Source organism: Trachypithecus francoisi, unplaced genomic scaffold (assembly GCF_009764315.1).
Source record: "Trachypithecus francoisi isolate TF-2019V2 unplaced genomic scaffold, Tfra_2.0 Lachesis_group3, whole genome shotgun sequence".
Taxonomy (NCBI): domain Eukaryota; kingdom Metazoa; phylum Chordata; class Mammalia; order Primates; family Cercopithecidae; genus Trachypithecus; species Trachypithecus francoisi.
In genome coordinates this window covers 40552664-40580653 of record NW_022681468.1, presented here as the reverse complement: position 1 = coordinate 40580653, position 27990 = coordinate 40552664, and the positions used below count along the sequence as shown (strand labels likewise).

The 27990-nt window shown below is 42.3% G+C and overlaps 2 protein-coding genes across 5 annotated transcripts in view; both read left to right on the top strand.

The window, feature by feature from the left end:
- The window catches only part of PPP1R36 (protein phosphatase 1 regulatory subunit 36), a 45218-nt gene that overhangs the window by 2820 nt on the left and 14408 nt on the right, over positions 1 to 27990 (top strand). For 2 of the 4 annotated variants that reach the window (XM_033187748.1, XM_033187750.1), the window contains exons 3-8: positions 530 to 577; positions 13997 to 14083; positions 14912 to 15009; positions 15195 to 15261; positions 18485 to 18583; positions 25208 to 25342. In XM_033187748.1, the coding sequence (XP_033043639.1) occupies positions 530 to 577; positions 13997 to 14083; positions 14912 to 15009; positions 15195 to 15261; positions 18485 to 18583; positions 25208 to 25342 (534 nt within the window). The remainder of the gene's footprint in view (positions 1 to 529; positions 578 to 13996; positions 14084 to 14911; positions 15010 to 15194; positions 15262 to 18484; positions 18584 to 25207; positions 25343 to 27990) is intronic. The other 2 variants (XM_033187749.1, XM_033187751.1) reach the window with 2 other exon arrangements.
- LOC117069475 (thymosin beta-4-like) lies at positions 8600 to 9232 on the top strand. Its single transcript, XM_033187752.1, has one exon. It carries the CDS (start codon positions 8688 to 8690, stop codon positions 8820 to 8822), a length of 135 nt encoding a protein of 44 aa, XP_033043643.1. The 5' UTR covers positions 8600 to 8687; the 3' UTR covers positions 8823 to 9232.

Sequence of the window (27990 nt, the reverse complement as noted above, 5' to 3'; positions counted from 1 at the left end):
GGTCAGGAGTTTGAGACCAGCCTGGCCAACATGGTGAAACCCCACCTCTACTAAAAATACAAAAATTAGCTGGGCGTGATGGTGGGAGCCTGTAATCCCAGCTACTTGGGAGGCTGAGACAGGAGAATTGCTGGAACCTGGGAAGCGGAGGTTACAGTGAGCCAAGATTGAGCCACTGCACTCCAGCCTGGGCGACAGAGAGAGACTCCATCTCAAAAATAAACAAATAAATAGCATGACAAAACTGGCCGTGTGTTTCAGGTTGCTATGACTTGTTCACATTAATATGTCTTGGGCTGTTGGACAAATGGGGCTGGAGGTCAGGAAAGGAGTTAGCTAAGCAGACATATATATTTACACTAGTAGTTTATAGTTACATTATAAATATAATGACATAATTAAACAATAATTCAAAGGCTTAACATTTTATTACAGTCAAAATCAAAAGTTTACATTTTATAGAATATATATTTGAGTATTTCTGAGTAACCCATCACTTCAAAGCAGTAATTTCAGTTTTCTTTCTCAGGTTTGCCGCAGAAGATTCTGTCCAGTGGCTCCTGAAACATCACCCTCAGTGAGTGTGAGATAGACAGTGAGATAGCTTTGGATTAGACAGACAAGATAGTTACAGGAGTCAAAATACATGTTAAAGCACAAGAGAATGTGTATATAAATATTAAATGCCAATTTTTTTTTTTTTTTGAGATAGAGTCTCACTCTTGTTGTCCAGGCTGGTGGACAGTGGCATGATCTTGGCTCACTATAGCCTCGACTTCCCAGGCTTAGGTGATTCTCCCATCTCAGCCTAGTCCCCATAAGACCATGCCAGGCTTGTTTTTTGTATTTTTAGTAGAGACAGGTTTTCACCATGTTGCCCAGGCTGGTCTCGAACTCCTGGGCCCAAGTGATCCACCCTCCTAAGCCTCCCAAAGTGCTGGGACTACAGGCGTGAGCCACTGCACTGGCTGACAGTATTTTTCTTTTTTTTTTTTTTTTTTTTTGAGACGGAGTCTCGCTCTGTCGCCGGGACTGGAGTGCAGTGGCCGGATCTCAGCTCACTGCAAGCTCCGCCTCCCGGGTTCCCGCCATTCTCCTGCCTCAGCCTCCCGAGTAGCTGGGACTACAGGCGCCGCCACCTCGCCCGGCTAGTTTTTTGTATTTTATTTTTAGTAGAGACGGGGTTTCACAGTGTTAGCCAGGATGGTCTCGATCTCCTGACCTCGTGATCCGCCCGTCTCGGCCTCCCAAAGTGCTGGGATTACAGGCTTGAGCCACCGCGCCCGGCCGACAGTATTTTTCAAACTAATTTTCAGTGCTAATCTGACGACCCACCCCAAATGGTGCTATTTCATATTTGAGCCTACTAATAAGTTCGCGGCTATCAGTTTCATATCATCTTTCATATCTGTAAAATATTCATATTCATAAACTAAAGTTTCTTTTTGTTTGTTACCAAATTGTTCTTAAACTGTGGCTTGATTTGATTTCCACTAATTTTGGAGAATAGCTATATGATGTTATGATTTAAAATGTAGGTTATGTGACAAAATATAAAAACATGAGCAAAAGAGGCCAGACCCTAAAATGTAAATATTGCATGATTACATTTGTATAAAAGTTTTAACAAGTAGGCAAAAAATAACTTTAATGATAAGAGTAAGTAAATAGTGGTCACCTTTAGGGGGTTATCAACTGGTAGCAGTGGGAGACAGTATAAGGAAACCTTCTGAGGTGATAGAAATGGTCTATATGTTGATCTGGGTGATAGCTTTGTGGGTATATACATATGAAAAAATTCATCAAGCTGCACACTTTAAGATTTATGCACTTTACTACGTGTAAGTTATAACTCAAAAAATAAAAATAAAAATAAAATACTCCAAACCCCAGACTATGTGGAGTACACAAACTGGGGGGCCATTAAAGGAGGTGGAAAAGGAATATTATGAAGAACAGATGGGGGTGAGCCAGCCCGTTTTTGGTAGAGCTGCTTTGTGTTTAAGTAACTTAATGTGGTGAGCCTTATAGTATTAGGATTACCTTGGGTATCTACCTGCTCAGGTAGAGGAAGGCAGACCCTTGTATATTTTAGGTCAGAGTTGGTATTTGGATTCGTTGGAAATATAGGTATTGGTTCCCTGTTAAAGTCTGAGTATATTCCATCACAATTTTTTTGTTTGTTTGTTTGAGACGGAGTCCCTCTCTTGTTGCCCAAGTTGGCAATGGCGCGGTCCTGGCTCACGGCAACTTCCGCCTGCTGGGTTCAAGCAATTCTCTTGCCTCAGCCTCCCGAGTAGCTGGGATTACTGGCATGCGCCACCACACCCAGCTAATTTTGTATTTTTAGTAGAGAGGGGATCTCTCCATGTTGGTCAGGCTGGTCTCGAACTCCCGACCTCAGGTGATCTGCCCGCCTTGGCCTCCCCAAGTGCTGGGATTACAGGTGTGAGCCACCGCACCTGGCTTCATCACAAATTTTAACAGATAGGTTTGAAGTCAGAGAGGACTCTTTAACTGGAACATGCTTTTTCTGTCACAGACAGTGCTACTGGGGACTTATGTTACTCCAGTTGGTAGTGAAGGGGCAGGGCTGAGGCAGAGGTAGTTGAAAGTAGACGGTGGTAGGGATGGAAGCTGCAGAGGTAGCAGGTGTGTTCAGTGACTGCTCTCACACCTAGCAGGGCAAGATTAGAACTAGGCAGACAAGACAATTACGCAGCAATCCAAGAGGGAGGTGACTAGGACCCAGATGAGCTCTGGCAGGCGAATGGAGAGATAAGCAGGGGTGGGGAGAGCCAGTAAGTGTGTGGAGTGGGTAAAGGGCAACAAGCTTATTTTTTTAAATGCATACTATTCAAGGTGCCTGCCAATAGAACCCCAGGGTAAGAATCCAGTAGGCAGGAGTTTGGCCCTTAAGAGAAAGGCAAGTGCAAAATTAGAGTGGGAAGTGTAATGATTGAGGCCAGAACCCTAGGAAATACCTTCTTAAAAAAATTATGAAATATTTTTTAAAATCATACTATTTAACCATTTTCTTGTTTGCCTAGAGAATACTCTCCAGTGGCGATTGCAGCTACAGCGTTTACCCCGAGATAACTTTGCCATGAAATATCTCACTTTCCTTATTATTTTCTCATTGTTCTAGTATATTGACTTTGGAAACAAAAGACATTCTGTTTATAGCATTCAGTTTTTAGTGGTATTACCACTTACGAAATATAGTAATTGTCTATTGCTGACAATTTCAAATCCTAGAAAACGTAGCATTCCTACACATGATGTTAACATCGTTCTCGAACAGTTGTTAGCCAAAGATTCAATTGATGAATATGATTATTCTGAAATAGACGATTCTGATGATTGAGATGATTCTGATGTTAGTTCTGTTGAGAAATAACTCTAAGAATAGTTTAATATTTTATTTTCACATGGAGAATCAGTCAAATTTGCTTCAGCCTCAAAGAGGGTGTTTATGTAAAATTAAATGAATGCTGGCAGTGAGCTACACTTTTTTTTTTTCTAAATAGGAAAAGGGTTAAAAACATCAGTGAGTGCCTGTAGTCCCAGTAAGTTGGGAGGTTGAGGGGACAGGATTGCTTGAGACTAGGAATTTGAGGTTATATTGTGCCGTGATCACACCTGGGAATAGCATCAGCTGCTGTACTGCAGTCTGAACAACATAGCAAGACCCTGTCTCTTAAAAAAAAAAATTGCAAAATACTAATAAGCAAAAACAAAGCACAGTCCCACCCAGCAAGTAACTGTTAATATCTTATGGTATACATATATAGCTTTCCAAATCTTCTTCTGATATTCCCCTCTCTCTCTTTCTACACACACACACTCTCTTAACATTCTGCATTTCCATCATTTCATATCTTTTTCCTCATTAAAAAATTGTACACATCTACTGAAAAACAAGTATATAAATGTACAAAGCAGAAAGTGAAGATTCTACCACAGTTGTATACCCAAAGACCACCAGTGCACCAATGTTAAGAGTTACCATGTTATTTTTATTTTGTGTTTTCAACATACTGGTTACATTTACTTTACATTTTGTGACTGATAATTCCAAAATCTGAAGTCTTTGTAGGTTCAGGTTCATTTTTTTTTTTTTGAGGCAGGGGTTCACTCCCATTGCCCAGGCTCACTGCAGCCTCTGCCTCCCAGGCTCAAGCAATTCTCCCTTAACCTTCCAAGTAGCTGGGACTACAGGCAGATGCCACTGTGTCTGGCTAAATTTTGTATTTTTGTAGAGACAGGGTTTTACCATGTTGCCAGGCTGGTCTCAAACTCCTGAACTCAAGCGATCTGCCTGCCTCATGCTTCCAAAGTGCTGGGATTGTAGGCATGAGCCACGGTACCCTGCCCTGCAGGTTTGATTTTGTTGTCAATTTTATTTTTCTTGCAGCATTATTTTAAAAACTTAAAAAAAAAGTATAAATAGGCTGGCTGTGGTGGCTCACATCTTCAATCTTAGCACTTTGGGAGGCTGAAGTGGGAGGATTGCTTGAGCCCAGTAGTTTGAGACCAGCCTGGGCAACATAGTGAGACCTCTGTTACCACAAATTTTTTTTTTTTTTTTTAATTAGCTAGGCCTGGTGGTATGCACCTGTAGTCCCAGCTACCTGGGATGCTGAGGTGGGAGGATTGAGGCTGTGGTGAGTCATGACTGCGCCACTGTGCTCCAGCCTGGGTGATAGAGTAAGACCCAATCTCCAAAATGTGTGTGTCTGTGTGTGTATGTGTATGTGTGTGTAAACATTTAAAACTTTTTATTTTATTTTAGAATTTTAGAGACAGGGTCTTACTTTGTCACGTAAGCTGGAGTACCATGGCATGATCTTGGCTCAGTGCAGCCTTGACCTCCTGGTCAAATGATCCTCCCACTTCAGCCCCCACCACGCCCACCTGCTGCCCCCCAGCAAACAGCTGAAACTATAGGGACATGCCACCAGGCCCAGCTAATTTTTTTGTATTTTTTTTGTAGAGATGGGGTTTCGCCATGTTGCCCAGGCTGGTCTGGAACTCCTGAGCTCAAGCAATCTTCCTGTCTCAGCCTCCCAAAGTACTAGGGTTACAAGTGTGAGCCACCATGCCTGGTCACTTACAACTTTTTATATTAGAAGATTTCAAATATATAAAGGTAGGGAAGATGTTGTAATGAACCCCAACCGACCCATAACAGAGCATCAACAAGTACCAAATTAAAGTCAATTTCACATCTATACCTCTGTCTACCCCACTCCTCAATTATTTTGAAGCAAATCTTAGGCATCATATCATCTGTAGATATTTCAGTATGTATCTCAAAAAATAAGCACTATCTTAGAAAACACAACCGATGTAGGTTGGGAGTCCCAATATATAAAATTAGAAGAAGAAGGAGAAAGAGAAGGAGGAGGGGGACAGAGAGGGGGAGGAGGAGAATACAACTGAATTACTATTTATATACCTAAAAATACAAATGGTAATTCCTTAATATCATATATTCAATTATATTCAGTCGGTATTCAAATGTCCCCTGTTGTCTGATATTTTTTAAGTTTGTTTCAATCAGTCTTTAAAATAAGGTTTGTACATTACAATTGGCTTGATATATGTCTTAATTATTGTACACATTTTAAGCCTTTGATCGATATCTTCATACTGCTCTCAAGAATAGGGGACAGGCAAAGAAAGAGGAATTGGCCAAAGACAGAGAAAGAATGGGCCGGGGGTGGTGTCTCACGCCTGTAATCCCACCACTTTGGGAGGCCTAGGTGGTGGATCATGAAGTCAGGAGTTTGAGATGGTAAAACCCTGTCTCTACTAAAAATGTAAAAATTAGCCAAGTGCGGTGGTGGGCGCCTGTAATCCCAGGTACTCAGGAGGCTGAGGCAGGAGAATCGCTTGAACCCAGGCGGCAGAGGTTGCAGTTAGCTGAGATTGTGCCACTGCACTCCAGCCTGGGCGACAGAGTGAGACTCTGTATCAAAAAAAAAGAAAAGAGAGAGAAAGAGAAAGAATGATTAGAAAGATCAGAGGAAAAACCCTGATACAGATAGGCCTCAGGGGCAAAAGAAGGTTCTCCAAGAAAGAGGATTGGGCAAGGAGGGATCAGCAGTGTCACAGGCTGGAGAGTTCTGAGGAGGGCAAATACTGCAGAGGCCTGTGGATTTAACAAATTAGGGATCTCTAGGGACTAGGTGAGAAGCAGCTTCAGGAAGGCTGTAGGGTATACATCAGATGACAGTAGTTACAGGTGAGAATCTGAGATAAAGATGAAAAACTAGCAAAAATAGAGTACTTAGCCGGGTGTGGTGGCTCACTCCTATAATCTCAACACTTTGAAAGGCCGAGGTTGAGGGTCACTTGATCCCAGGAGTTTGAGACCAGCCTGGGCAACATAGCAAGACCCTGTCTCTCCCGAAGATGGACAGAATTAGCTGAGCATGGTAGTGCGTGCCTGTGGTTCCAAATACTTGGGAGGCTGAGGTGGGAGGATCACTTGAGCCCAGAAAGTTGAGGCTGCAGTGAGCCATAATCCTGCCACTGTACTCCAGCCTGGGCAACAGAGTTGGACCCTGCCTCAAAAAACAAACAAACAAAACCCCCAAAATAGAGTACGCTTGTTTTTTTTGTTCGTTTTGTCTTTTTTTTTTTTTGAAATGGAGTCTCACTCTGTTGCCCCAGGCTAGAGTGCAGTGGTACAATCTCAGCTCACTGCAACTTCCCCATCCCGGGTTCAAGCAATTCTCTTGCCTCAGCTTCTTGAGTAGCTGGAATTACAGGCACGTGGCACCACGGCTGGCTAATTTTTGTATTTTTAGTACAGATGGGGTTTTACCATGTTGGCCAGGTTGGTCTCAAACTCCTGACCTCAGGTGATCCGCCCGCCTCGGCCTCCCAAAGTGCTGGGATTACAGGCGTGAGCCACCGTGCCCGGCCCAAGATAGATTACTCTCATCAGTAGGTTTACCGGTGAATGAAGGAAAGAAAGACATAGTAGCCTTTAGTGGATCTGGGAGTAAGGCAAGGTTTTGGGGATTTTTGTTTGTTTTGATTTAAAGGTAGGAAAATCTTAAGTGATTTTGTTATGGCAGAAAAAATGAATAGACAGAGAAAGGAAGGTGGTACTGGGATCAAGATCAGAGATCAGGGTTGGAAGAGAGAGCCGCAGCTTTTCCACTGAGTGGTGGGAAGGAGGTAATGCAGACAGCTTGGGCATTTGGAGGTACAGGCAGGGATATCCATGCTGCCCTTCTTACTGAAAAGAAACCAGACCCTTCTAGGCTACAATCAAAAAGAGAGTCTTTTGTTAGCGGTGCTGTTGAACCGAACTCTTTTTCCCTGAGATTGCTGCTCTGCTTGGGGCTCGCTTACCAGGAATTGCTGCCACTGCCACACTGGGCTGGGCACCAGGGCTGAGGAAAGTTGTATTCACCAAAGTGGCCTGATCCAGATATGGGACCTGGATTTCCTGAAGTCCAGTGGACAGAGGAGACAGAGAAGGCTTCCCAAGGGAGGTGATATCTAAGCTACAACCTGAGGAAAAATAGGAATTGGCAAGTTAAAGGGCCATTTGACTGGGGAGGAAGAGAGTGCATTCTAGGGAGAAGGAACACGGGCAAAGCCCAGACCTGCAAGCGCATGGGCCATAATGTGGGGACTCCAGGTGGTTCATTGGACTGGGTATACGGTCCCAGATGAAGTAGATTTAAACCAGGGCCAGATTATAAAAGCTCTTGTATACCATGGTGAGGAATTAGAACTTTATTTAGATGGCACAGGGGAGTCATCAAAGCAGAGAAGTTACCTGTGATTAGAATTGTATCTTAGGCCCGGGTACGGTGGCTCACGCCTGTAATCCCAGCACTTTGGGAGGCCAAGGCAAGGAAATACCTGAGGTCACGAGTTCAAGACCAGCCTGGCCAAAATGGCAAAACCCCATCTCTAGTGAAAATACAAAAATTAGCTGGGCATGGTGGTACCCGCCTGCAGTCCCAGCTACTTGGAAGGCCTGAGGCAGGAGAATCGCTTGAACCTGGGAGGCGGAGGTTGCAGTGAGCCGAGATCACGCTGTTGTACTCCAGCCTGGGCAACAAAGCTAGAATCTGTCTCAAAAAAAAAAAAAAAGGAACCACGTCTTAGAAAAATGGCTGGGCCAGGCACAGTGGCTCACACCTGTAATCCCAGCGCTTTGGGAGACCAAGGCAGGCAGATGGCCTGAGCTCAAGAGTTTGAGACCAGCCTGGGCAACATGGCAAAACCCTATCTCTACCAAAAAGTACAAAAATTAGCCAGGCATGGTGGTGCACACCTGTAGTCCCAGCTATTTGAGAGGCTGAAGTGGGAGAATCATCTGGACCCTGGAGGTTGAGTCTGTAGTGACCATGATGGCACCACTGTACTCCAGCCTAAGCGACAGTGAGACCCTATCTCAAGAAAAAAAAAGAAAAAGAAAAATGACTGGCTAAAAGATGGAAAATTGTTTTGGGGGAGACAAGACTGAAGGCAAGGAGATCAGTTAAGAAACAATTGCAGAAATTCAGTTGACAGATGGCTAAAATTAGGATGGTAGCAATGGAAAGAGAGGGAAGTAGCTTAAAAAGATATTAAAGAGAAACTCGGTGGTGGCCACTGCGCAGACCAGACTTCACTCGTTCTCATGCGCCTCGCTACGCTTTTCCTCCGCAACCATGTCTGACAAACCCGATATGGCTGAGATCGAGAAATTCAATAAGTTGAAACTGAAGAAGACAGAGACGCAAGAGAAAAATCCACTGCCATCCAAAGAAATGATTGAACAGGAGAAGCAAGCAGGCGAATCGTAATGAGGCGTATGCCGCCAATATGCACTGTACATTCCACAAGCATTGCCTTCTTATTTTACTTCTTTTAGCTGTTTAACTTTGTAAGATGCAAAGAGGTTGGATCAAGTTTAAATGACTGTGCTGCCCCTTTCACATCAAAGAACTACTGACAACGAAGGTCGTGCCTGCCTCTCCCATCTGTCTATCTGGCTGGCAGGGAAGGAAAGAACTTGCATGTTGGTGAAGGAAGAAGTGGGGTGGAAGAAGTGGGGGTGGGACGACAGTGAAATCTAGAGTAAAACCAAGCTGGCCCAAGGTGTCCTGCAGGCTGTAATGCAGTTTAATCAGAGTGTCATTTTTTTTTTAGTTCAAATGATTTTAATTATCGGAATGCACATTTTTTTTTAATATGCAAAGAAAAAGTTTAAAAACTTAAAAAAAAAGATATTAAAGAATTTAGTGATTAGTGAGCCATGAGGGGTGAGGGTGATGGAGGAATCAAGGAAGACACCATTTTCCGGCGTGAGCACCTGGTTTGATGGTGGTATTTATTTACTGAGATGGGGGAAACAGGAGGCGGGCATACACGGTTAAGGGGGAATGTGTTTATTTTGAACAGACTGAGTTTGAGATGCTTCTAAGACAGCTGATTGATGGTGTTCAATAGACTGATGTGTCACTTTATAAGTGTGCAGAAAGATCTGAGCCTTGAATATAAATTTGTGTGTTATTGGTGCTAGTGAAGTAGATGGAATTATTCAGAGGGAATGAGAAGAATAACCATATGGAGTTCTGAGAGGGCCCTCATTTAGGGAAGGAACATTCCTCAGAAAAGGAGCTTTAGAAGGAGACCAATAAATTGTAGCCAGAGAGAGGGGAGGAAAATGGAGTGTCCTGAATCCAGATAATCTGTTTCACAAAGTAACATCTTGATCTCGGGGGCATTCAAGTTTTATCCCATCAACTTAAGACCCTGAAAGTTCTGAGGTTTTAGTTCTCTTCCACCTGGGGTAGGCCAGCTTCTATACCACTAGCCAAGAGGAGTGCTAGACTTCTAGGTATTCTGAAGTTCAGATCAAGAAAAGATGATTCCTTTCCCCTCCCCCAGCTTGAACTCCCTGGCCTCTCTCCTGGTCAAATGACAACGGGAAATCTTACCCTTAGAGACAACCTGGCTCCCTATTCATAGGCAAGTCTTGCCTTACTTTTGCAGATTATACCCTGATGGGGATGGCTATCAGAATACAACAGATACCCATAACCTCCATGCAAGAAATGCCAGGGAAAGGGTGGCCATTATTTCTTAAGAGGTAGTTAAGGAAGAGCAGTGGAGAATGGTTCACATCCTAGCTCTGCCCCTTACTAGATGGTTATCAGTTGTCAAGTTACTCAGCCTCAATAATTCTCAGCTCCTTAATCTATAAAATGAAATAATAATGCCTCGTGAGAAGTAAATGAGGGTGCTGGTATAGTTAATCAGCATGCATGCCCATTTCTTATTTGGTAAAGAGATAACACCTTTACTCACAGGCATCATCTAGGTTGGCCCATGAGGCAGACTTTTCTCTCTCACATAGTACCTGTTATCCTTTACCTTCTTGCTTCAAGTGCCCCTATTCCAAAGCTGGGAGGGAACCAGCAGTCTGCCTGAATCGTTGCCAAGGTCATGGACTCCCCTGAGGACATAAAACCGAGGAAACCCTACTCTTTCGTCATGGCCTGAGAGAAGACTCTGTGAGAACCATCAAAGAGGTCTAACTTGTGTGGAAGCCAAAAGCCCTCTGCATTTACGTGATGGATTCTAGAGAGAAAATATGAATTGCTTTCCTGTTTACTTCAGGGCAAGGGGAATGACATGAATATATTGTAATATTAGGAAATTACATCCACCTTGTACTCTGGAGGGAGTAGGAGGGTACAGGCTAGCTAGCCCAGACTGTGGTTTGGGCACCAATCAGAGGTTCAATTCACAGTGCAATTTTCAATTATTGGCTGGGTGTGATGGCCCACGCCTGTAACCCCAGCACTTTGGGAGGCCAAGATGGACGGATCACTTGAGGTCAGGAGTTCGAGACCAGCCTGGCCAACATGGTGAAACCCCTTCTCTACTGAAAATACAAAAATTAGCAGGATGTGGTGGCAGGCACCTGTAATCCCAGCTACTTGGAAGGCTGAGGCAGGGATGAAGAGGGTGCAGTGAACTGAGATCGTGCCACTCCAGCCTAGGTGACAGAGTGAGACTCAGTCCCCCCCCCCAAAAAAATTCAGTTATTACTACTGTTGCTTCTTGGTGAGTCCAAATGCATTGAGCATAGGCTGCTTTAGGGCTATAGCAGAGCACTCACTCCCAAAGTGGAACCTGTCTCACTGGCCAAGGTAGAGAATGACTTCAATGAAGTGAAAGCCACTCAGACAAGTGTGAAGTAGAGAAGGTGTGTCCAGAGGTCAGAGCATAAAGACTAAAAGCTTAGCAGTAAATGCCAGACTATTTACTGGCAGGCACTACCTACCAGTTTCTAACACTGGGACATGGGTCAACCTCTCCAAGCCCTAGTTCTCCATCAGTAAAATGACAGCATTATACTAGATGATATTTTTTACTTCTAATAACCCCCAAATTCTATGATTTTATGATTTTATTTTTTATTTCATTTTATTACTATTATTTTTTTGAGACGGAGTTTCACTCTTGTTGCCCAGGCTGGAGTGTAATGGTATGATCTCGGCTCACTGCAACCTCCGCCTCCCGGATTCAAGCGATTATCCTGCCTCAACCTCCCAGGTAGCTGGGATTACAGGCATGAGCCACCACGCCTGGCTAATTTTGTATTTTTAGTAGAGATGGGGTTTCTCCATGTTGGTTAGGCTGGTCTCAAACTCCCAACCTCAGGTGATCCACCTGCCTCGGCCTCCCAAAATGTTGGGATTACAGGCGTGAGCCACCGCGCACAGCCTTACTTTTTTATTTATTTTTAGATAGGGCCTCACTCTGTCACCCAGGCTGGCTAGAGTTCAGTGGTGCAATCTCAGCTCACTGCAATCTCCACTTTCTGGACTCAGGCAATCCTCCCATCCCAGCCTCCCATGTTGCTGGGAACACAGGCACCTACCACCACACCCAACTAAAATTTTTTTGTATTTTTAGTAGAGATAGGGTTTCACTATGTTGCCCAGGCTGGTCTCAAGCTCCTGGGCTCAAGCGATGCCCTGGACTCAGCTTCCTCCCAGAGTGCTTGGATTACAGGTGTGAGCCACCAAGCCTGGCCAATTTTATGGTTTTATAGTTCCAAGTTCATCTGACTTAGTTCATAGACCTGATCTATATAAATAAGATAGTCCCAAATGTATCCTTTCAAATTTCTTATTTTAAGGCTTTCTTGTCTCAGAACATCTCAGGCAAACTAGTATAGCAAGAAACTTTGAATTATAGTGATGGGCCGAGAAAAGGGGGAGGAGACACAATTTTATTTGACATTAACTTAGATTTGGTGTTTCTACCTTCTCTCATCTTCTAGAGAAGAGAAACCCAGGAGAGAGCTGGGAGTACCTGGGATTTCTTTAGTCTGTATATCAGTGTTTTGAAAAGTTATGCAGGTAATACATTTTCATAAAAAATTCAAATGATGCAGACGTATACAGATGTGAAATTGAGATCTCCTCATTACCCTCTCTCCTTCTTGTTCCGTCTGATCCCCCACCCCTCTCTGGAGGTGGCCACCATCAACATTTGGTATCTTTCCATTTCTTTTTCCCTGCACACCTCCTCCTCCAGTATTTTAGCACACCCCGCCCCATGAATACCCATTTCTTGGAGACCGGTGATAAGAGCAGCACCAGAAAGAATGAAAAGCTTAGAAATCATCACTGGCCAACTTGGTGCCAGTCATCTTAAAAAAAACAAAACAAAACAGTGGAATAATTTAAAAAAGATCATTCTCTTGAGGTAATATTGTGTACGTGCTTTTAGGAACTAACCTACAACATGAATATTGCCAGGCAGTTGGAGAAACTCCTGGAAGAAGAAGAAGGTACCAAGCTGACTTTATTACTCTCATGAGGAGGTATTTCTTTAACAAAATTTATTTGTGGGATTTGCCAAGGAAATAATAAAGTTGTCATGATTGATATTCGTCTTTAGAGAATGAATAAAGTTAAGGGGAAGTGCTTCTAGTACTGCATCTGCATCTCAGCTTAACAGAGGGACACATAACTTTGGGCAGAGGGTAAATTTCTGCATTGTGTTATCAATGTGGCATTGTTATAACCTACAATGGGTTTGACAGACACCACAGTTCTCCCAGAAACTGTACTATCTATAAGGCAGGAACCTCGTCCTGTTAGTCTTCAAAACACTTTTCTCTGTTTTTCTGTTAGCATTTGCTGAGACTCTCGAAAGTCTGTTCAATGGCTCTGATCAGAAACCATCTTATTTCCAATGTCATAGCAATTCCTAACACATAGTAGATCGTCAGTATGGATTTGTTTGTTACTTAATTGGGTTCCTGTGTTAGTCAAACTCATTACGGCTTAGTAGTGCTCGTACAACACGCTGAGAAACTCTGAGTTAAATAAAAGGTCCTGAAACCCACCTGGAGATGGAGATGGCTGAGGCCTTTAGAAGAGTCCACAGCAGTGAATACTGAGATTGCTGTTTGGGAGGCAGGATTGCCTGGTGGCTCAGCACTCGGCTCTGTGGCTAAAAACCTAGGCACCAGTCGTGACTTTGCCAGTTGCTGTTATTTTAGTCAAGTCACTTAATTTCTTTTTAAGTTTCCATTTTTCTTGTATGTAAAGATGGTGATCATATTTTGTGTTAGAGTTTCCATGAGGGTTAAATGAGATTGTGCCTGAAAGCACTTGTCATATAACAAGTACCTCAATAAATAATCTTTTCAAACTTGCCAAGAGCTTTCTCTTTCTTACGAAGTTGCTACAAGATTTTTCAGATACTCTGTGTGTGGTGGTATTCTAGAGACTGCTGATGGTTAGAGGCTGAATGTAAAGTCTGAAGTTTTAATTTTTCTCTAGATAAGTGTTCCATATGTAAATATATGAATTGAACACTGCTGTGTCTCAGATTCTCTTCAGCCTCTGCTGATAATATATGCTAGTCCAAAGATTATGAGCTATGATATGATTTGACTTGTTTTCCCCTGGAAAAGGTGAAGTGCCTAATTATCTCATTTTTATTGCAGTTTTACACCTGCAGTAGAAGTCAAGGAAAAAGGAAAGAAAGGCAAAGCAGTTCACTTTGCAGAAATTGATGGTCCAGCTTCAGACAGGTAGATTAACTTCCCAGTCATGCCGGAGTTGCTGATAGCATCTCTCAGTGGCATGGCTTCAGCCTTTACAAACTACGAAAATACCATTTCTATTATTCTAGTTTGCAATGCGAATACCCATCAAAGAAAGAACATGCACTATTTCAGAATTATGGTGGGAATTACAATAGTCCCGATAAATGTATTCTGTTAACCTGGCTGTTAGCACATCTTCAACTTTTTTTTTTTTTTTGAGACGGAGTCTCGCTCTGTCACCCGGGCTGGAGTGCAGTGGCCAGATCTCAGCTCACTGCAAGCTCCGCCTCCCAGTTTTACGCCATTCTCCTGCCTCAGCCTCCCGAGTAGCTGGGACTACAGACGCCCACCACCTCGCCCGGCTAGCTTTTTGTATTTTTTAGTAGAGACGAGGTTTCACCGTGTTAGCCAGGATGGTCTCGATCTCCTGACCTCGTGATCCGCCCATCTCGGCCTCCCAAAGTGCTGGGATTACAGGCTTGAGCCACTGCGCCCGGCCTACATCTTCAACTTTTTACAGTTTTTTAAAGTTTGAAAATGATAGGTACACCAGAACAGATGATATAAATGATCTATTTTGGATGGTATTTGTATAAACATTTTATATCAGGCAGTGAACATCCCTTTTGCCTTAACATAGTAAATAAAATGTTTAATAAAAAGCATTCCAAAATGATCTTACATCAAACAAAACCCATGTATGACACTCAGGCTCTTATTACTTTTTAATAAATGCTTTCTGCATCTCAGGATAGATTGAATACAACTAAAATATATTAAACCACTACTGGCAACTGTTATATTCCAAAACAGGTTGACAGATAAAAGACTTGCTGCAAGAGATGATAAGTCAGCTAAAGCTTTAGAGAAACGAGGTCAACAGGGCACCATTACACTGGATGATGTTAAATGTGAGTAACTGTTTCTTTATCCATACATAAACATTCATCTGTACATGCATACATAAACATCCATTCATCTATCCGTACATAAACATCCACCCATCTATATACAACATCCATATGTAAACATATCTTGTGTGACTCTCTAAGGCAGCTCTTTGTCCCTCTCTCAGTTGTCCATTTCCTCTTTTCAGTTGTTGCTTTGCTTTTGCTACAAGATACTGAGATGCAGCGGATCTGTTCTTTTACAACATTTATGAGGTATATATTGCTTATGAGGCATTTTAGATTTTTTATCCTTTATTTTTCAGTGACTTCATCTGATAAGTGATGACAAATCTGATTTTTAGAGGAAGAGTGTGAGACTGGCTCTATGCAAGCCATCCTAGTCACAAAGACTTCGACCAAAGAGTTGGAGAGAGGAAGCCAGAAATCATAGAAACCCCAAATAAAATCCCAGGGCAAGTAGTATGGAGAGCATGCTGTCAGTGTCTCACATGGACTGTGCTATTTTTATATAATAGTTAAAGGATATACCCATTTGCTGACTGGGTGCGGTGGCTCACGCCTGTAATCCCAACACTTTGGGAGGCTGAGGCAGGCGATCACAAGGTCAGGAGTTCGAGACCAGACTAGCCAACGTGGTGAAACCCCATCCCTACTAAAAATACAAAAATCAGCCGGGCGTGGCGGTGGGCGCCTGTAATCCCAGCTACTTGGAGGCTGAAGGCAGGAGAATCACTTGAACCTGGGAGGCGGAGGCTGCAGTGAGCTAAGATTGCGCCAATGCACTCCAGCCTGGGTGACAGAGCAAGACTCCATCTCAGAAAAAAAAAAAATACAAACATTAGCCAGGCATGGTGGCACACGCCTGTAATCCCAGCTAGTTGGGAGGCTGAGGCAGGAGAATTGCTTGAACCTGGGAGACAGAGGTTGCGGTGAGCCAAGATTGTGCCATTGCACTCCAGCCTGGGCGACAGAGTGAGACTCCCTCTCAAAAAAAAAAAAAAAGATCTACCCATTTACTGAAGATCACTTTTCTCTACTAGTTATGTTTGGCAGCCCCAGGATGTGCTAGGTGTGTGACTCTGGGTGAGTTTCTTGACATTTATTTATTTATTTATGAGACAGAGTCTTGCTCTGTCGCCCAGGCTGGAGTGCAGTGGTGCTCCGCCCCCTCGGGTTCACACCGTTCTCCTGCCTCAGCCTCCCGAGTAGCTGGAACTACAGGCGCCCACCACCATGCCCGGTAAGTTTTTTGTATCTTTTAGTAGAGACGGGGTTTCACCGTGTTAGCCAGGATGGTCTCGATCTCCTGACTTCGTGATCCACCCGCCTCGGCCTCCCAAAGTGCTGGGATTACAGGCGTGACCGTTTCTTGACCTTTCTAAGCCTCAGTCTCCTCAGCTACAAAATTGGGAAGTAATTGTGTAATTGTGTCCTCTTTGTATGGCTGTGCGTGGCTGTGCCTCACGTGGCCCCTGCACCACGAACGCTCAGTGAGAGTTGGGTGCCTGATGCCATTTGCACCCCTCCCCATTCCCTCAGCATACACATGCAGGCTGCTTGTGGCAACTGCCTGAGACTCCGCCTGAAGGCTTCATTCCACCACAGGCACACACTCAGCCTGACTGCAGGGCAAGCTCAGAGCTAGGGAATCAGTGCCCTAGAAGCAGCCCTTATTCAATGCCCTGCTGGAGGAGGAGTTGGTAGGTAAATTCTTGAGATGTTTTCTACACTGTCTCCCAGAGTCCCCACAGGACTGAGCTCCACTTACTTGTTAACACCCTCTTTGTTGGCTTCCTTTCCTGCCTCATTTCCCCACTTTCCTACTGATGTTTCCTGAGATCACTTCCAACTAAACTGTTCACTTTAAAGTCTTTGGCCCAGTGTCTGTTGCTGGGGAAACCCAACCTGAGACAGGGAGTTATTAATATCTTGAAAAGAAAATCTGTAATGCTCACCCTCATCCTGCTCTTTAGGTATAGTTCAAGAAAGCAGTGCCGGAGAAATAATTTCCATTTGGGGCCACAAAGAAGGCAGCAAAAGTCTTGAAAAAATATTTAGAAAGAAAACAGTGACTTCTAGTTAAAAAACAAATGAGACAGCATTGTCAATCAGTGCAGCCTTTTCAGAGAGCGAGGCACATACACTCTGTGGTAGCAATTTCACTTCTGTCTATAATATTTTTTTTAAAAAACTACCCACAATAGAAGACAGTTACATATGAAGTATAGAATATTCTATTCAGCTCTTTAAAAGAATGAAGAAAATCTACATATAATATCATAGAAAGAGGTCTATGCTACACAGAGAAGTGACAAAAGCAAGTTGCAAAGAATTGTATATATAGTATTACCCCACTTATTACCAAAAAACATTTTTTTTTTTTTGAGACAGAGTCTGGCTCTGTTGCCCAGGCTGGCGTGCAGTGGTACGATCTCGGCTCACTGCAAGCTCCGCCTCCCGGGTTCATGCCATTTTCCTGCCTCAGCCTCCCGAGTAGCTGGGACTACAGGCTCCCACCACCACGCCCAGCTAATTTTTTTTTGTATTTTTAGTAGAGACGAGGTTTCACTGTGTTAGCCAGGATGGTCTCAATCTCCTGACCTCGTGATCCACCCGCCTTGGCCTCCCAAAGTGCTGGGATTACAGGCATAAGCCACCACGCCTGGCCACCAAAAAACATTTTTAAGGCATGTAATCTTATACATGTGTATATGTTGGTGGAGGAGGATGAGGAGGATGTTATATGTGATTGTCTATGTTTTAGAAAGTTTAGAAAGGATTCATACCAAACTCTTTTTTTTTTTTTGAGATGGAGTCTCGCTCTTTTGCCCAGGTTGGAGTGCAGTGGCACAATCTCAGCTCACTGCAACCTCCACCTCCTGGGTTCAAGCGATTCTCCTGCCTCAGCCTCCCAACTAGCTGGGATTACAGGGATGCACCACCACGCCCAGCTAATTCTTGTAATTTTTAGTAGAGATGGGATTTCACCAGGCTGGTCTCGAACTCCTGACCTCAAGTGATCCACCTGCCTTGGCCTCCCAAAGTGCTGGGATTACAGGCATGAGCCACTGTGCCTGGCCCATACCAAACTCTTAATAGTGGTAACCACTAGGGAGTAGGATGGTGACAGATGTAGGAGGAGAGAACTTTTTACTTGATACATTTCTCTATATTTTTTAAACAATGGAAATATGTTGTATAATAACTTTTTAAAAATGAAAATTAATTAGTAAGCACAACTATAAGAATTTAGTGTCTGACCTCTCCAAAAATTTTACTTACAAAAGCTAGATTTCTTAAATCTTTAAATATATAGTAGATAGAATTTTAAGTGGTAAATTAGTTCTTTGATAGGCATGATAACATGGTTTTCTATTTATTCTTGTGTTGTGTACTCAATTTTTTTTTTATGAGAAATCTTATGTTTGAAGTAGGTTAGCATTGACTCTTTTTGTTGTTTCAAATATCCCCATAGGAATAAGAATCTTGATAATTTCCTCATGGCATTATTGTACTACTTAGCTCGTTACTTGGAAAAAAACTCACTGGAAAAGAAACCCAAAAGCTATATGGTGTAAGTAAGATTTTATAGTGTACTTTAGAGTTTTTTTCACTGCCAGTATTAAAAGTAACTTTTGTCTAGGATAAAGAGATGATGGAAATTTTTAAATCTTTGAGACATACTGAGACATTTTACATGGGAAGAGTGTGTCAGTTTTTAAAGCTCACTGGATAATTTATATGTGTATTCCAGTAATAAAATATTCCAACTGATACAGACTAGCATTGCACAATAATGAGATAATGAAAGCCATGTATGTAATTTAAAATTTCTGGTAAACATATCTTAAAAATGTAAAAAGATACACGTGAAATTAATTTTAATAGTATCTTTTGTTTAACCCAATGATGCAAAAATATTATCATTGCAACAGAAGTTGATATTAGGAAGTTATTAATGAGATATGTTACTTTTTTGTAGTAAGTCTGGTATCTAGTTTATACCTATAATATGTCTCAATTCATACTAGACACATTCTCAGTAGCCACATGTGGCTAGTGGCAGCCATCTTGAATGGTGCAGATATAGTTGTTGTTTGTGTGCTTTTTATGCTTACAAAGTTCTTGCTAAAGGGCTTGTAAGCATCCAATTAAAAAACATCTAAGAATTAAAAAAATTCATAGATTTGGCCAAAGTGGCATTCCACATCACAGGAAAAAATCCAAGGTTTCTTAGGCTACTTATAAAGAATTTAAATGCTTTAGCTTTAGGCAGAAGTGGCACAGAGGTGTACACCAGGGCAAGAATCTGGGAACTCAGAGTACAGAGCAGAACAATGCCTCTCAGCCTTGGTGACCTTTTGCAAACCATGGAACTTTCCACGTGCCAGGCTGCCCTCCCCAGTAAGTGTGGAACCAACCCAATGATTTAGCTGTTAGGAATGCTGGGTAGAGTAATTAACTTGTTGCTGCAGGATGTTTTCAAAACACAAAACCCTGTATACAGTCAAGCAGTTGGAAAAACATCTTATGGACGGAATAAATGTATCTGGATGGCAGTTTTGTAAAGAACCAAATAAATAATTTAAAAACTCTTGTTCCTGTAAAACCATCATAATATACAACATCAGTGTTATTTTGGGACTGTATTTCACAACAGGGCAGCCAGAGCATGAAATGTTTCTATGGTAGCAAGCAAAAGGGTTTAAAGCCAGCTGTGGACTTAGAAGGTTTGAAGATTCTTCTATTTCCAAATAGAAGCTTATTAGACATTTTTGGCATGTTGGCTTATTATATTTTTTATGGTATTTCCTCTTCTGAGGCTTATTGCTAATCTAGCAAAAAGATTTGTTTAATTTTTTTCTTTTTTTTTTTTTTGAGATGGAGTCTCGCTCTGCCACCCAGGCTGGGGTGCAGTGGTGCACTCTCGGCTCACTGCAACCTCCACCTCCCAGGTTCAAGCGATTTTCCCAACTCAGCCTCCTGAGTAGCTGGGATTACAGGTGCCCACCACCACGCCCAGCTAATTTTTGTATTTTTAATAGACATGGGGTTTCACCATGTTGGCCAGTCTGGTCTCGAACTCGTGACATCAGGTGATCTGCCTACCCCAGCCTCCCAAAGTGCTAGGATTACAGGTGTGAGCCACCATGCCTGGCCTACTTTCTTAATTGATAAGAATGGATAATAAGACAGGTTTTCTAGTTAAAGATGCAAACAAACATACTAGAACACAGTGGTATAAGGTAGACTGTTCTGTAGAAGGAATCATTTACTCAGATTGACAAAAACAAACCAATCAAAGCCTTAAAAGTATGAATTTTGGCCGGGCGTGGTGGCTCACGCCTGTAATCCCAACACTTTGGGAGGCTGAGATGGGTGGATCACAAGGTCAGGAGTTCGAGACCAGCCTGACCAACATGGTGAAACCCCATCTCTACTAAAAATGCAAAAATTAGCTGGACATGGTGGCACACGCCTGTAATCCCAGCTCCTCAGGAGGCTGAGGCAAGAGAATCGCTTGAACCTGGGAGGCAGAGGTTACAGTGAGCCGAGATGGCACCATTGCACTCCAGCCTGGTGGACAGAGCGAGACTCCGCCTTAAAAAAAAAAAAAAAGTACGGATTTTATGGTGTGATTCTAAAAATAAAAATTACAACTCTTTATTTTCAGGCTTCCTGTGGTCAGTTGGTTTACTTACTATAATAGAATTAAATGTTGATTGCATTGAGGTATCTGCACAGAAGAAAAAAATTGATTTCAAATACCAAGATAGAGCATAGGGATAGTAATAGCATTTAATTCACAGAGTTATTATACAGAAGTAGATGAGACGGTGTTTCTTAACCCAGTGCATGGCACTTGGGAAGAAAGCCTACAGCCATGAGAGGAAAGCAGAAAAGGGTGAAGATGGATGGCAAAGATATACTTAGATGATGTCAGGTGATTAAAAGCCCTACTTCCAGAAGAAGAAGTCTTATCCCTGTTTTACAGGTGAAGAAATTAAGGCTCACAGAGGTTAAATAGTTTGTTGGGGATTACGTACTATACCTAGGAGATTACATTATAGTTCCTAGGTGGAACTGATGTTAGAACCCAGGTCTGTTTAACTCTAAGGCTTGTGCCTGAACCACTGCACAACATGCCCAGCACTTCCCACCAGTCAACTGCACTGTTTTCCAGAGTTTATCTGTCCATAATTAGAATTTTTAGCTTCTGAACAATTATGTGTGTACTGTCTGTTTGTTTGAGGCAGAGTATTGCTCAATCAACCAAGCTGGAGGGCAGTGGCACAATCTCGGCTCACTGCAACCTCCACCTCCTGGGTTCAAGTGGTTCTCCTGCCTCCGCCTCCTGAGTAGCTGACATTACAGGCATGTGCCACCATGGCTGGCTAATTTTTTATATTTTTGGTAGGGATAGGGTTTCACCATGTTGGCCAGGCTGACCTTGAACTCCTGACCTCAGGTCATCCACCCACGTCAGCCTCCCAAAGTGCTGGGATTATAGGCCTGAGCCACTGTGCCCAGCCTGTATGTACTTTTAAACATAATATCATATGTACTTTCAAGTTATTATAATCTTCATAATTATAATTTTTAATGGTAGCATAGTTTTCCATCAAGCCAATGTGTGTGCATTGACTTACCTACTAAGAGGCAGTATATTGTAGTGGTTAAGGGTAAAGATTTTGATGCCTGGGCTACATCTTGTGGGAGACTCACTCATAAGTTAGGTTAATTAGCATCAAGTCCTTAAACAATATCTGACTGTATTGCTGCTCCCTTTATCCTTCTGTATTAGTCTGTTCTCATGGTGACATACCCAACTGGGTAATTTATAAAGGAAATTACCCAACTGGGTAATTTATAAAGGAAAGACATACCCAACTGGGTAATTTATAAAGGAAAGAGGTTTAATGGATTCACAGTTCCACATGGCTGGGGAGGCCTCACAATAATGGTGGAAGGCAAATGAGGAGCAACGGCACTTCTTACATAGTGGCGGGCAAGAGAGCGTGCACAGGGGAACACCCCTTATAAAACCATCGGATCTCATAAGACTTATTCACTATCATGAGAACAGCACGGGAAAGACCTGCCACCATGTTCAGTTACCTCCCACTGGGTCCCTCCCATGACACATGGGAATTATGGGAGCTACAATTTAAGATGAGATTTGGGTGGGGACATAGTCAAACCATATCACCTTCTATTTTATATATTTTGGCAATTTCTAGTTTTTCTGATATATAAATAATGATTGCATTGAATGTCCTCATGCATAAAAATTTCCTCCTAATTTTGGATGATTTTTTTAAAAGAATAAATTTCCAGGAGAGATGATATTGGATCAAAATTTATAATAATTTCTATGGCTCTTGAAATTATTTTCAGTTTTTTTCCCAAAGGATTATGCCAATTTTCTTTTACAAGCAATGCATAAGCACATCCATTTCAGCAAAATTTTGTCAGCATTATTGTTTGCATTTTTAAAGAATGTGCTTTAAAAATGAACCACTAACTGGGTTTGTATTTAAGGCAGTTTTACAAAATTAGATGAAAACAGTATGGGGGAATGGTTTCCAGACACAGAAATGTGGTGCAAGCAGGCCACCTCTGCCTGGAGTTTTGTATATAGGTTAGCTTCTCTTGAGTATTTTTTTTTTCATAGCTTTTTCCTTTTTTTCCATTTCAACACATCAGTCCTTTACGTATATGTGCATATGTGGTCTAGGGACCGCTTGCCTTGGAATCATTTGGGAAGATTATTTTAAATTTCCTGGGCTAGACCCAGACTCCTGAGCCAGAATCTTGGAGAGAGGATTGCACTGGGAATTTGTACTTTTAGCAAGTATCCCCAGTGATTCTTTCATAATTCATAGGTTTATTAAAACTTGAGAAGCGGCCGGGCGCGGTGGCTCAAGCCTGTAATCCCAGCACTTTGGGAGGCCGAGACGGGCGGATCACGAGGTCAGGAGATCGAGACCATCCTGGATAACGTGGTGAAGCCCCGTCTCTACTGAAAATACAAAAAGTTAGCCAGGCGTGGCGGCGTGCGCCAGTAGTCCCAGCTACTCGGGAAGCTGAGGCAGGAGAATGGTATAAACCCGGGAGGCGGAGCTTGCAGTGAGCCGAGATTGCGCCACTGCACTCCAGCCTGGGCGACAGAGCGAGACTCTGTCTCAAAAAAAAAAAAAAAAGCTTGAAAAGCATTGGCCTAAAAGCTTCAAGGCATTCCTTGGTGGTTGTAGTTTGATTTAGTTGTTTTCTACAGCAAAAGAAGAATATTAGCTACTGGCAGCTCTGGCAGAGCAGGGTGACCAGTGAGGGTGGGGCTGCTGAAGGAAACAGGCACAGGGGTGTGGCCACTGGGGTGCGTCTGGAGGGGTGTGTTTGGGTTATATGGCATTTGGGCACTTAACATTGGAGCTCACTTTATTCCAGAAATCCATTTTATTCCAATGACTCATAAGCCTTTTCATCACATGTGATAACATTTTCTGCTTTGAAATGTTTATATTATCCTTAAATACACCCCCTTCCCCTCATGGCATATCTTCATGGAGTCAGTCTAATGGTTATATCAGAAGGGGCAGTCATTTGTCCCTGTTTAGAGTAAATATCATTTGGTGTCTAGTGACACCTCACTTTTCAATAAGAGTACAACTTACTTTTCAATAATGTTGGAATGTATCATCAGCAATATTGTTTCCTACTGTATTGTACAGCAGAAACTTAAATTTTGGCTTCAGACATGCTGTAACCTAAGAACAGTTTGTCTTTGAGAAAGTTCATTTGCAATTCAATTGGAACTGCGGCTGGTTTCACAGGGAAGCAGTGTTATTGTAATTGATGCCACAGTTCCCAGAGTAGTAGTCCACAGATGCCTCCTTAGTAAACACAACTACACTCAGAACTGAGAGGTGGTCCTTGTTCACATGCTGAGCCCCCAAACTCAGTAGTGACATAGAGAACACAGGGGAAGCTGAGGTACATAGCCTCCACGGTTGTTTTAGGAAAATAGCAGGAAAGTAGGCTGCTAACTGCCTCAGCAACCAGTATAGATAATTTGTTAGTTGAGCTGTTCTGTATAAATTAGGACTACCTGCATATAAAATTGAGGGTACATAACATGAAGTATAATCTAATAAAAAAGCAAAAATAGGCTGGGCGTGGTGGTTCATGTCTGTAATCCCAGCACTTTGGGAGGCCAAGGTGGGTGGATCACTTGAGATCAGGAGTTTGAGACCAGCCTGGCCAACATGACGAAACCCCGTCTCTACTAAAGATACAAAAATTAGCCAGGCATGGTGGCAGGCACCTGTAATCCCAGTTACTCGGGAGGCTGAGGCAGGATAATTCTCTGAACCGGGAGGTGGAGGTTACAATGAGCCAAGAGCATGCCACTGCACTCCAGCTTGGGTGACACAGCGAGACTCTGTCTCAAAAAAAAAAAAAAAAAAAGCAAAAATACACCGTAAACTTGAGATGCTGATTCCATTGATTAAATACGAAGGGACTTTAAGGATTTTCCTATATCACTGCTTAAATAAAATAAACTTGGGGGGAGGGGGGAGGAATTGCATTGGGAATTATACCTGATGTAAATGACGAGTTGATGGGTGCTGACGAGTTGATGGGTGCAGCACACCAACATGGCACAAGTATACATATGTAACAAACCTGCACGTTATGCACATGTACCCTAGAACTTAAAGTATAATAATAATATAAATAAATAAATAAATAAATAAAATAAACTCATTGGTAAGTGAAGTCTGTTGACTCACTTGTATTTCTTTCAAAATAGTTTATGGCTGGGCACACTGGCTCACGCTGCCATCCCAACACTTTGGGAGGCCAAGAGGAGGATCACTTGAGTCCAGGAGTTCAAGATCAACCTGGACAACATAGTGAGACCCTGCCTCTACACAAAATAAAAAAAGATTAGATAGGCATGGTGGTGTGTGCCTATAGTCCCAGCTACTTAGCAGGCTGAGGCAGGAGGATTGCTTGAGCCCTGGAGGTTGAGGCTGCAGTGAATTATGATTGCACCACTGCACTCCAGCCTAGGTAGCAGAGCAAGACCTTGTCTTAAAAGAAAAAAAAAGTTTATAATTCTGACTTTTTGCTAGTTAATATAGGCATTTATGAAAATTAACCCAAATTCTCTTTTTTTTGTCTCCCCCATCAGAGGCCTTGTAGAGAAAAAAGAAATGGAATTGGTTTTAAGTGAATTAGAAGCAGCACAGAGGTACTTGGCGCAGAAGTACTGTATCCTTGTGCTGGGCTTGGCAATGCCGGATAAACATCACATGTGCTGTGGAAAGTAAGCACACATTTACACTTCATTAGATCATCACTCCATCATAGACCCACACCCTTAAGATGCTTCCATTTGGCTTTGGTTAACTTGAGAAAATGTTCCTTTTTCTGTTGTCCAGAGTAATTGGGCTCAGGTGAGAATCTGTCCCAAACCCTTGTAATGTCTCCTTTGAGAGAGCGAAGTGCATGTGGAAGAAATCTCAGAATCTCAGCTGATATTTTTAAAACTTTCCACTGCTTGAGATTGAATGACATGGTCTCTCAGTGAAATCTTGCTCTCAACCATGAAGGGCTCTTGCTGCCAGACTTGGCTCCCTTGGGCAGGAGGCCTTGTGGGGCTGGTAGTGCAGAGGGATTAGGTGTCTCCCTACCCTTTCACTGCTTATTTTGCAGCAGCAACAATAAGTAGGAGCTGCTGAGGTGTGGATTCTAAGATGGTTTTTTGTGGGAAGATCGTTTTTACCTTAGGATGACTATTTTTACACCACTGTAATTAAAACTTAAAGAGGAGTCTCATCACAGGTTTGGGATCACAAGGTCGAAAGCATCAACCCTTAACTCAGAATCTCCTTCTCTGAGTTTCACAACAGGCCCCAGATCTACACCATGTCAGCCAGAACAGCTTTTTTCCCCTATAGGAAAATAATTTTCCCCTCCATAGGAAAAGAACCTAGTATATGATGTGTCTCTTTCTACATTCTCCACATTTTCAAAGACCAGCTTTGTTAATGAGCATACTTACACAGTTGTTGGTATGTACATTTTTGTATTCTGTATTTCTGGGGTACTTTCTCTTATTATTCTGATTATATGATTTCACTTACCACTTTGAATAGGATTCTGTTATGTAACATACATATTTGCTTAACCACTCTTTTTGTGTACATTTGCATAATTTTAGTTTTTGTGTGTTATAATATTTCTGCATTGAATAGCTTTATACAAACTGCTTTGTTCATTTGGACTATTTCCTTGTGGCTTATTTTCCACAGTATATTTACCTAGAAGGCCACAAACAGTCTTGTAGCTCTTGATACATACTGCTAGATTGTTCTCTAAGAAGGTTAAGACATTTTGTATTACCATCAGCAGTACGTATATCTGGTTGCGTTGGATTTTATTACTTTAATATTTTTGATAGTTTAAAGGTATATAAAAAGCTTAAAGATGTTTTATTTGAGTATCTTTTTTTTATTTTTGACGAAGTCTCAATCTTGTCCCCCTAGTCTGTAGTGTAATGGCACGATCTTGGCTCACTGCAACCTCTGCCTCCTGGGTACTAATTCTCCTGCCTCAGCCTCCTGAGTAGCTGGGATTACAGGTGCTGCTACCACGCCCGGCTAATTTTTGTATTTTTAGTAGAGATAGGGTTTTACCATGTTGGTCAGGCTGATCTCAATCTCCTGACCTCAGGTGATCCTCCCACCTCGGCCTCCCAAAGTGCTGGGATTGCAGGCGTGAGCCACTGAGCCTGGCTTTGACTGAGTATCTTTTATGATGGTGGAGGCTGTGGTCTTTCTGTGTAAAATAATTTGCTGCCTGCCTGTTCATTTAAGTTTTAACCATCTATTAAATGGAGACTGGGAATTTGTATAAGTTTGTTTTTTTTTTTTGAGACAGGTCTTGCTCTGTGGCCCAGGCTAGAGTGTAGTGACAATGTGTGATCTCAGCTCACTGCAACCTCTGTATTCCGGGCTCAGGTGATCCTCTCACCTCAGCCTCCTGAGTAGCTGGGGCTACAGATGTGCACCACCATGCCCAGCTAATTTTTCTATTTTTAGTAGAGATAGGGTTCCTCCATGTTGCCAAGGCTGGTTTCAAACTTCTGGGCTCAAGTGATCTGCCTGCCTTGGCCTCCGAAAGTGCAGGGATTACAGGCATGAGCCACTGTGCTCAGCCGAAAATTTGTATAATTTTAAAATATGTATCCCTAGCAAGGATTGGTCATTTGTATTTCTCGTTTGTTGCTTTCTTTTTGGTATTTATGTTTTTACATATTAGGGAAATGTTTCACATTTTTATTTATTTGAATACGTCTACCTTGTTTCTGATGCTACTCGAGAGTCATGCAAGTTCTTGCCATTCCTAGGTTAAACTATTTACCTTTCTTTCCTAGTTTTAAACAAAAAGGTTTTTAAAAAAATGCTGATCTTTGATCTATTTGAGATTTGTTACAACATATAAGAAGAGTTATGAATCTTAAGACATTTTGTCTTTACTAATATCCAACTTTCCAATACTTAGTGATTTTAGTCTCCACATTCTGTAACATTTCTTATTTATTAGGTGTTGAATTTTTCTAATATTTTAACCCAATTTGGGGAATTCCTATTGAGTTTTATTGATCAGTTTTTCTGTTATAAGTACAGAACTATATGGTTGATATTTTTCTTTAATTTATTCAACTCACGTTGAGTGCCTGTTATGTGGTAGTTATGGTGCCAGGTGCTAGGGTGCAAAGAACATACAGTCTTCAAGGAGTGTGTACAGTCTAATGGAGGAGTGATCAAGTAAGGAAAGCAGAGATTGCTGATCAGTACAATAGCGGCATAGACAGATAATGGGAACCCGTAGCAGGAGAGTGAGGAGTGTCCCTCAGGGACACTTGACTGAGGAGCATAGGTGGGAGCCAGGCAGGAAAGGGTGTGACTT